Genomic DNA, 10,937 nt, shown 5'->3' on the forward strand with positions numbered 1-10,937 from the left:
AACTTTTCTCAAGAAACGTCTGCCTTTTATTTGGGTCACTTTCATATGGTCTCCATTTTGCAAACTTCACTCTAGACAACCAATCAGACAGTTCTAGTCCCTCTTCATCCCATGCTGGGATTGGGACTAGGTCACTGTTACTAAAATAACACTGTTAACACTTAATTAAGTACAGAGATTTGGACATCAATCACAGTAATATCATAGAGATGTGAGATGGTTTGTAATCGTCTAATAATAATCAAAGAGTATGTAGAGGGTAGTTCATCCAAAATTACTCTCGACTAAGTGGTAAATTATGACAATGTTCATTTCCCTTTAAATAGCTAAATAATCTATTACTCAAAAATGTTGTGCTACATAACCATGACTGGTAAAAGACCAAATTGATTTTAGCCAAGTGGAACTTTTAGATTAGATTAGATTCAACTTTATTGTCATTGCACATGTAAGGTACAAGGCAACAAAATGCAGTTAGCATCTAACCAGAAGTGCAATAAGCAGTAAGTACAGGATGTGTTTACAATGTGTTACAAATGTACAATAAAGGCAGAGGGCAGAATTCAGTTAGGAGACAACAGTAGGGAAAAAGCTGTTCCTGAATCTGCTGGTCTTTGTCCGGAGGCTCCTGAAGTGTCCCGGAGGGCAGGAGGTTAAACAGTCTGTGGTCAGGGTGAGAGGAGTCCTTACGAATGCTGCGAGCTCTACATAGACAGTGTTTTCTATGGATGTCCTCAATAGCAGAAAGTGGTTTCCCTGTGATGCATTGATGCTGGTGAGCCTTCTTGACCAGGCTTGAGGTGTTTGTAGTCCAGGACAGGTCCTCCAAGATGGTGGTTCCCAGGAACTTGAAGCTGGAGACACGTTCAACAACCATCCCGTTAATGTGGATGGGGTCATGCGTGCTTCCTTTCTTCTTCCTGAAGTCCACAATGAGCTCCTTTTGTCTTGCTGGTGTTAAGGAGCAGGTTGTTGTCGGTGCACCATGCGTCCGTATCCTATTTTGTAAATGAGGCTGTGACATTGAAGTCACTAGAGAACCCACTGGTATCCACATAATGGCATCATTTTTTTAAAGCAATGAAAGGTAGTGACAAATTTAAGACTGAGTTGCACATCAATGCATGACTCCGAATGCAGTGCAGACATGTATGTGATATGCTGCCTTTTGTGCATTTAGCATTCAATCAAATGATTAGATTTTTTAAACACCATTTAATAAAGTCATTTCAAGATTAAAATACTTTAAAGGTTTTTATTATCACCTTTGGCCTTTAGTATAGAGTTCCTTCATGACATAAATGGTTACAGTTGAATTATTATGACACATTTCAAGCTTTAGCATTAATAATAGAGCAATACAAAACATATTTTTAAAGACTGTTCTAACACAGAAAAGGTGTGCAATTATACAAGGATCCTAACTTTTAAACACTGTAGTTAGTACAATTAAAATGACAACTAGAAAAACAAAATATATAAAAATAGATCAATACAATTTTTCAGTATCATACTGTATACTTTGAATGTAACAAAAATATGCCATTAGATGTTAAACCTAGTATAATGCTACATCCTTGGAGACTGAAATCAATATACTGTCCACTGACACTGACAATTAATAAGTTACATTCCAAGTGGGCCAAAATGTATGTAACACATACCACATACAACTTCAAATATTAAAATGTACTGATGAATGCACTTACAATTCAAACCAAACTGCTTAACTAAAACAAAGAATGGAGGTAACATTGAGGCAGTTCATATAGAATGAAAATGTTTCAGATTCCATCTCTTATCATAAATTAACTAAAAAATCTCATATTTCTCTTTCCACCAACAACCCAAAAAAACATTGCATAAGGGACTTTGTAACAACTAAAGTTTCTTAAGAATCAGACAAAAGATTTAACATTTTCATTGTCACAATGAATACACACATAATATACAGACAGGTATACAATAACATATATACAGTACTTTTCCAAAGAACAGTTGCCATCGAGGGTAGATGCATCCTAAAGTCGATATTTATCACATCAAAAAAAAATATGGCACAGCTTTCAGCTTTCAGAATGGACTATCACCTAAATATGAAGTGCAGGTGCTCCAAAAGTCATCTCCAAATCTCTGTGGAAGGCGGAAGCCCTCAGGACCTCCATGCAGTTGACAGTGATGAGAGCTCCAGTAATCGGTCTCCACTGCTTGGTCACTGGGCTCTTCATCTTATCCAAGGCCAGATGAAGGTCCTGGATCATATCCCTGTAGCCGTCCCCGTACTGCTTACTCCAGGCATACAGGAAGTCATATGCAGGCTTCCACATTGACTATTGAAATAATCAAAAGTATATTTAAATGTTGACATGACAAATGTCGTGACTAGGATCGGGTTAATGTCAATGATAACTGAATTATATAATATTATAATAAAATGCACAAGGTATTTAATGATTGATAAAACAACAAAAACAAAGAAAGTGAATCATATGTTTTGGATTTTATCTCACCTGGGCACTAATTTCTCCATTTTTCCCTTTGTGTGGTGCTTCATAAGCAGCAATCTGGGCATTGGAGAGCTTCCCGACTCTCTCAGCAAGTTCCCGCCATCGCACTCCCAGCTCAACTGCTGTGGACAAAATCACTATATCCTGGATGAGATGGGCTACTACACCTTGAACATCCATCTTTAACAGCCCCTGTGGGGAATATAAATCATTAATAAAACTAGTTGATGTACACACACATTTATGTCAGAATAACAGGTGCATACTATGATAAGCTCATGCTGGAACTTCCTCTTCATCTTCTCTGCATGACAGTCTTCCTTGAGCTTTTCTAGAACACAAGCCACCTTTTCTGCCTCTGTTTCTGCATGTCTCCTGGAGATGGCGTTAATTGAGTCCTCGGAGTAACCGAGAGCCTCAGCGAAGGTTCTCCAGGACTTGATATGCTCTGTGACCAGGGTCTGAATAGCAGAGTACATGTAGGTAAGTTTTTTAAAAGGAACTGACATGTTGTCCAAGAGGACCGAAGTGGTGAGCTTAATTCCATTGAAGTCGATGACTTGATCCTTGGTTATGACCTTAAAGTTCTTAGAGTGCACCAAGCCAACTCTTCCTCGAAGAAAGCCAATGTACCATTCCTTAACTTTCATATGACCTATAGATCTAACAGTTTGCCTAGAAAGCAAAGCAATAGTATCACCTTTAAAGTATTCCAGAAGATATTCCACTCTTGGTTGTCTGAGGATTGATTTCACTGCTACCCCATACCAATGCAAATCTACAGGTCTGTCCTGAAACTTTTGGGTAAGGATTTCTGAGACTGATTCCTCTGGAATGGGTGTGGAATGAGTCACTTCCCTCTGCCAATCTGCTCGCCTGTGGTTGTGTTTTTCTGACCTCAGAGGGGCAGCTTCTGGGGAGGTAACACAGAAGTCTCCCAAAATGAGACTCTTTGGATCCTTCACTTCAATGCTGAGTTTAAAGGGACACATTTCACCTCCACTCGCCTTGACCAGATCTAATGGTAAATGGAGCAAATTTCCTGCTTTAAGCTGATCCTGCTTCACCTCTTTATTCATATCCACTGGTTTCACTTCAAAGTTTGAATCCCACACTCTAAAAGCAATGTGAAGATCTTTTAGGCCATGTGGGTTGAACTGATGCTTGCCCCAAAGCTCCAAGACAACAGGGGGCAGGTTCCTGTCACCTCTCTGGACATCAGAGAAAGGGAGCCTGGGTGGAATATTATCATGGCTAGATATGACCAGCACCACTTTGAGCGATGGGTGTATGTGCTTTGGACCATAGATGGCCACTGTAATATGTCGATCCAAGTAATCCCATACTGTCATAGCAGGTTGCTCCAAAACAGTGGCCTCGGCAGCAGTTATGACATACATGCGTGGTTTTAAATCAAAAAGCTTCATCTGTAACACATCATTGTATATGTAACAATCTTTTATCTTCTGATAAGGTCCCTCTTTCCTTTGAGAGACTAGACCTATAAATGTGGTCAAGACGTGGCTTGTGGGGTCGCTTTTTACTTTGGCAGCCATTCTCATCTCTAGTGAAATGCTCCCCGAAACATTATGGTTATTGAGGCTGACCTCTAAAAGAGGGCTTAGAGTTGTGGTGTAGTTGTTGTTTATTCCAGTGGGAGGATCAAGGAGCACTCTGAGGCCGATTTCTTGGATCTCACCAGGGGGAACATGTCCCTGAGGAATATGGGCAGTGATATTGGAGTCTGGCAACTGCACAGAGCCTCCATTGTGGTCAATCTTGCAGAAGATTTGAATGTCTGTGGCCTGAGTCTGGGCCCATCCAGGACTTTGTTTAATTCGACTCAGATCCAAACAGGACCTGGTTAGCTGCCTATGACTCAACCAAGCCATTTTGTATGCTTCTCTGTCATCTTTCAACCACTCAAAATCAGGATTCATGAAGGGTTCTTGAGAGTTGAGTCTTATCGTCCTCTTGTCTTCCTTCTTCTCAAGGCTGTCAAGTATATCTGAGGCACTTCTCCACCTCCCAGATCGGTTTACATTTTTTTGTCTGGGTGCTAAAAGATGAGAAAAATTAGCTTCATCTGAGGATGTGCTGAGTGAGTCCTCATTAATACTGTCAAACAGAGATAGGGGATCCTCTTTTAGCATGGACACTCCAGAGTCATAGGTGCTGGCTTGGACGATTTCATTTAAGAATGGATTTGACCTGCCCAGCTGATTCCAAAAGGGGTTGGTAGTTTGTTTTGGATTTTCAATTTCATTCGGTAGGACGGGCCACTCTGAGGTTTTCCCCATCTCATAACCGTAGCCCCCTAAGAAAAGAGAAATTATCAAATGTCACTGGAGAGCCCAATAAAAAATTCCTACTATATTTGTTAGGACAATTAGATCAATTTGAATAGTATATTTATGACCCAGGAGCACAAAACCAAGTTGCTGGCTATATTTGTAGCAATAGCCAACAAAACATTGTGTGTCAAAATTATACATTTTTCTTTTATGCCAAAAATCATTAGGATATTAAGTAAAGATCATTTTCCATTAATATATTTAGCAAATTTCCTACCTAAAAATATATCAAAACTTATTTTTTGATTAGTAATATGCATCGGTTACAACTTTATTTGGACAACTTTCAAAGTATAAAAATAGTTGTATTTCAGCCAAATACTGTCCCATCATAACAAACCATGCATCAATGAAAAAAATAAAAATAATAATAATTACCCTTATGACTGGTTTTGTGGTCCATGGTCACATTTGTAAAGCAAATATAATTTTGAAAAAAATATCTTCACATTATTAACAAATGCATTAAAATAGAATAGATGGATAAAATAATAGACAGAGAGAGAGAGAGAGAGAGAGATTTTTTTTCCATACTTACCATGAAGGTTGTTGTTGTTGTTGATGGTAACATTCTCATCTATATCTATCAGTGTCCCCTCCGATCTACTTCGAAGCAGATTACCTGCACGACTGTTTGACTTTACTTTTGCGGCTGCCATTTTGAATATCCAAGATCAAAGCTATTTAAAAGAATGAACAAATTTATATTAGAAAATCAAATTTAACACTCTTAAAAATAAGTTTTTATTTGAAGCAATTCATTATGGACAGCTTTTATCAAGTCAGTTTATTTATTTATATTTTTTTGCTGTATTATAGTGTTCTTGAGTTGCCTATATGATTATTTGAGATTATTTTATTGATGTTTTATTGTAGGTTCTTCAGGACAGTGCTCATTCAGTATATCCACAATATCCAGTGGGTCTATAGCTTTTAAAGGGATAGTTCACTTTCAAAAATAAAATTTAGATATGTTTTAGCTTTCCTCAAGGGCATCCAAGATGTAGGTGTCTTTGTTTCCGCGATGGTCACCACCTCAAAGAGCATGAACAGAGAAGTCCAAATTAAACAATTCCCCATCGTAAGTACACATTGATGACCTAAATGATGACCGAAACGAGCAGGTTTGTGTAAGAAAACGAAAAGTATTCATATCGGTTTTACCTCTTGTACACAACCACGTCCAACTGATCTGAGCGCGTGCATGCTTCCTGTTGTTTGACGTGTTTGCGGGTCTCTGGTTTAGTCTGCGCAAAGGCGGAAAGCGCCGAAAGTGATCTCTCGCACGTGTACGTCACTCATTGTTTACACTTACATTGTCTATCCTTTACACAGAGATTTCGGAAGTGTTACCTTTCACTGTGAAGATCTAAACATATTTAGACGTACAGGAAATTGCAATTGAAGGTGATTTCAATATATCAACAGACAACGTTGTTTTTTCACAACCATATTTATTTGAACCAGAATATACAGATCAAGTATTCAGGAGCGACGGAGAAAGCATCCGCTGCAGCAGAACGTCTTCAAGCTTCAGAGAGACAGAGATCTCTTCACAATTGGTGGTGTTTTTGTAGCAAGTGTTGTGAGATGCCAACAGAAGTGGAGAGCATATGCTGTCATGAATGGAATATAGCAAAGCCACAACTACAAGACGACGACGAGGATATTGACAGTATCGCATCACACACCTGCCTGACTGAAGATCCTGAGTTTTCGTTAGTCGCAGCGTTATGCACGTTGTGTTTTGTTTGCCACGTATAAACTGGAGGCGACGTCCAGTGCCAGAGGGACCCAATGGCACACTGTCAATAGAGCGAGTAATGTGTTGTGTTTATTATAATCGCAACGATTATAGGGTGCATTAAAAACAAATTAATTAATTACAATTACTGCATTATATTTCAGACAGTGCAGATTGGTGGCATACCGTGTGGTAAACAGTAAACAATGAGTGACGTTCATGTGCGAGAGATCACTTCCGGTGCTTTCCGCGCTTGTGCTGAGTAAGCCAGCCCTCAGATCAGTTGGACGTGGTTGTGTACAAGAGGTAAAAACTATATAAATACTTTTCGTTTTCTTACACAAACCGCTCGTTTCGTGTCTTAGGTCATCAATGTGTGCTTACGATGAGGAATTGTTTAATTTGGACTCCTCTGTGCATGCTCTTTGAGGTGGTGACCATAGACCTCAATTATATGAGTCACAGACAAGAACGGTTTGACCTAAAAATATCAAAATGGAAACTACTGTGGAAACAAAGACACCTACATCTTGGATGTCCTTGAGGTAAGCTGAAACATAATTTGAAAATGAACTATCCCTTTAAAAAAGATCTCCTTGTCTTATAAATCATCTGAAACTCACTTTCTTGAACATAACATACAATTTTTTATTTTGTTTTTTTATGTACTCAACTTTATATTCCTATTAATACTTTGAAAGATGTGTTGTTTATTTTAACAGCAAACAATCACCATCAGACGTTTTCACATAAATGAGGCAAACATTATCCATTAACAATCTCAATGAGTCAGTCAGTGAAACTTCTCTTGTTTTGAATAATTTCTCCAGTAATAGGTCTCTGAATCACTGTCCAGTATCCTCTCTGTCTGTCAGTCTTTGGCAATGAATCATTAAATACGTATTATGCAGTGGCAATGCATGAAAACAGGTCTGTCTTGTCTGAGTAACAGTGGTTTTTTTTTTTTTTTTTTTACAAAGCTTTGTCTCCTTGATGAAGGGCTGAGTACTCTATTCAAATCAACACGCACTAACACGCCCTGCATCAGTAACGTCACAATACACCTGTTTGTTTGTTTTTAAGGCATGCAAACGTCACCCCATATTGAAACATTAACGTATTATTCTACTGAGAGTTTTTTTTTTCTATTACATAAATAAATTTAATAATTTAAGTAGGCTATTAGCTTATTTAAACGCCATAACGACACACATGTCACCCAATATTGCTGTATTGCTATAACATGCACAAACAATTTTATTTACATCAAAACACGTTAAAGACATGATATGGTCAAATACGTAGCCTATGTTTTATATCCATGCTTAGGTTGGACAAATCGCCAGTATGGTATAACGTAAATATAATATGTTTAAACTATTTTAACTTAAAACACTTACCTGGAACATAGTAGCCTAGTTTCCCCCACTCAGTCCTTCTGCGAACTTTTTAATCGTAGGGGAGTGTCACCAACTGTACACCTTACACTTCTGTGTGCCTCTATCTGCTTGAAAAGTGAAAAGTGCATACTGGGATACGTAGTACTAAACTGTCAAACAGCTGTATTGACCGTCATTCCCAGGTTCTCTATTAGACTCCACCACCCACAAGCCTTCTCTTTATGTGCGCATAGAGCGTTGCAACACCTGAAACTGCATGGACAATGTGGTTTCGGTATGCAAATTCATTAGAGGGGAAAACATACTTCTGCATATGTTTAAAAATAAAAAATGGAATAAACCACATCACTCAAAATGTATATCAGGAAATATCTTTATTTGTTTATTTATTAATAGCTGTAACAATAAATAAATGTTGTATTCGATTTCGTTTGTTTACATTATGAAAAGTAAGTTTCATTGAAAGTGTTTGTGCACTCAAACGTTTATAGCCTTAATATTATCTAATAAGATCACAGGTCTAGCTTTCATTTCAAATTTCCTTTTTTATTTAGAAGAATTAGATTCATTACAAGACTGACTTTTAGACGTAAACGTCGAGTCCTGTAACATCATATTAAACTATATTTTAAGGCTCATTAAAACGATTAAATGTCGGTGACCACCATCTGGTGGTTAACTTTAGCTAGTTCATCTGTGAATCCATGTTTAGACATGGTGACCGTTTTGATATAACAATGTACACAACTTTTATTTTTATTTTTTTATTTTTTTTGTAGGTCAATGTTAATTGTCAAATATTTTTTCTAATTATTGTTTAGTGCTAATTCCTGTTCTTACGTAAGACAAAAACTATGTCATACAACTTTACTCAAGACTAACCGATTTATTATTTATCATCGATTTGTTATCAGATGAGAAACCTTTACATTTATTTGTATAAAGGGTAGATAATACTGGGTAGATACGTCCCAAGAAAGAGCAGAGTTTACACTAACACACTGTAATCTATCAGTCAGAAAAGACTCAACCCATCTAATGAGTCTGCTATTCACACCCAGCCTAAACAGTCTTTCCATTAGAATATGTTGTCTTATAGAATTAAATGCAGATGAGAAATCTATAAACATAACATGGGCATATCGCTTTCAAGATGACAATAGACTCATTATGAGAGAGAGAGAGGTTAAACCCTGTACTCAAATACCATTCATATTGATGTGTAACACTGTGTAGGAATCAGTTTTTTTTTTTTTTTTCAAAACATAAATGTATAGTACTCTGTGTTCAATAAGAAACCTGACTGTATGGCTGCCATGCATATTTTCAAGGGAGTATGTTCGTCCAGAGTGTTCTTTCTTGTGCGGGTTCATCTTGAGAAGATCATCAATGTTGATTGACCTGTGAGTGCCATCACAGGTGTCACATATGCCAGTTATTTCCTTGATCCCCGAACTTATCAATTAAGCAATCTATTTTTCCAAATGGATGGAAAACTGGGATAGTAACCTCAGTCTTCAAAGCAGGTGATCCACTAAACGTAGCAAATTATAGGCCAATCTCAATTTTGTCAGCTGTATCTAAGATAACAGAAAAAGTAGTAACTGAGGAAATTGTAAATATTTAAGACCCACAAAATAATTTATTGTGCCCTATGCAATTTGGGTTTTGTAAACATCACTCTACGGAAACTTCTGTATGTTATTTAACTGAGCAAATAAAAAAATAAAAAAATAACTTTTCTGTGCAAACACTGTAATGAATTTCTTATCTTACAAGGATAAGGAAACAATGGAACCGGATTAAAGCACGTATATCTTCAACAAGACACTGTACAACAGGGGTACCTCAGGGGTCTATGCTAGGACCACTACTTTTTAGTGTGTACTTGAATGATCTTCCAGATGTTTGTCCTGATGCATTCATTCAAATGTACGCAGACGATACTATGATTTATGTACATGCTAAAACAAATGAACAGGTATCACAAAAATCTGCTGTCATGACCAAAATCTCAGACTGGTTTAATCAGTGTTGTTTATCGTTAATCGTCCAGAAAACTGCTTGTATGTATTTTAAGATTAGAAAGATTTAAGATTAGACATTTCACAACTGTAGTTTAATGTAAAAAATTGTGAATGATCTTGCACCAAAGATATTTGTTTCATTGCGCAATGACAGCGTAAGACAGACAAGAGCCCTGTTAAGAAGTGACTGTGAAGCACATTTTAGAAAAACAGATTTTGGACGATCAGCTTTTTCTGTAAAAGCTATTAATAATTGGAATAGTTTACCAACTGATATTAGACAGTGTACTACCTCTATGCAGTTTAAATTATATTTGAAAAGATTTTTAAAGGCAAGTCAGTTTTGTTGATCATTGATTATACAAGGTAATGATTTTTGAATATGTTTTTATACTTCTTGTATTCTGTTGTATTTCATTTGTATGGAATTTTCATTGATAACTTGGTGTACTCCTGTCCTGGGACAGCAAATGAAATTTAGCTCTGTAGCTAATTCTGGGGTAATACTTCATTGTCCATCATCCATGTCAAATAAAGAATAAATAAATAAGTTCACAAGTGCAACCAAGTTCATTTATAAACCCACATTTATATACATAGGAAGACTTGTTTGCACGTGGTGACAAAATATAGACTGAGTCATGCTAAGACTGGATATGCCTGCATGTTGGTTAATTGTTAATGTGTTAGAGGTCAAACCCAGCTCCAAAAAACAACTCGTAAAAGAACACTCTGTAGATATGATCTTAAGTGTGCTATCAGAAACATTGTTAATACAAAGAGCAATAATGAGAAAAATAACAATATTTTATTATTTATGAATTATTGTATATGTAAAAGCTGATGAATAAAAAGCCATTCCTGCATATTAAAAGCTTGGGTTTGTTTTAAAATCATGGGATAAA

At 36.9% G+C, this 10,937-nt stretch overlaps 1 protein-coding gene across 1 annotated transcript; it reads right to left on the reverse strand.

Moving 5' to 3' along the window:
• Window positions 1-472: 472 nt before the first annotated feature.
• LOC113060187 (metastasis-associated in colon cancer protein 1-like) lies at window positions 473-8,209 on the reverse strand. The gene is made up of 5 exons (XM_026229083.1): window positions 8,006-8,209; window positions 5,400-5,541; window positions 2,774-4,824; window positions 2,511-2,699; window positions 473-2,330 (listed from the first exon to the last, which is right to left on the reverse strand). Exons 2-5 carry the CDS (start codon window positions 5,518-5,520, stop codon window positions 2,091-2,093), a joined length of 2,601 nt encoding a protein of 866 aa, XP_026084868.1. The 5' UTR covers window positions 5,521-5,541; window positions 8,006-8,209; the 3' UTR covers window positions 473-2,090.
• Between the last annotated feature and the right edge of the window lie 2,728 nt (window positions 8,210-10,937).

This window comes from Carassius auratus, chromosome 41 (genome assembly GCF_003368295.1).
Source record: "Carassius auratus strain Wakin chromosome 41, ASM336829v1, whole genome shotgun sequence".
NCBI classification, from domain to species: domain Eukaryota; kingdom Metazoa; phylum Chordata; class Actinopteri; order Cypriniformes; family Cyprinidae; genus Carassius; species Carassius auratus.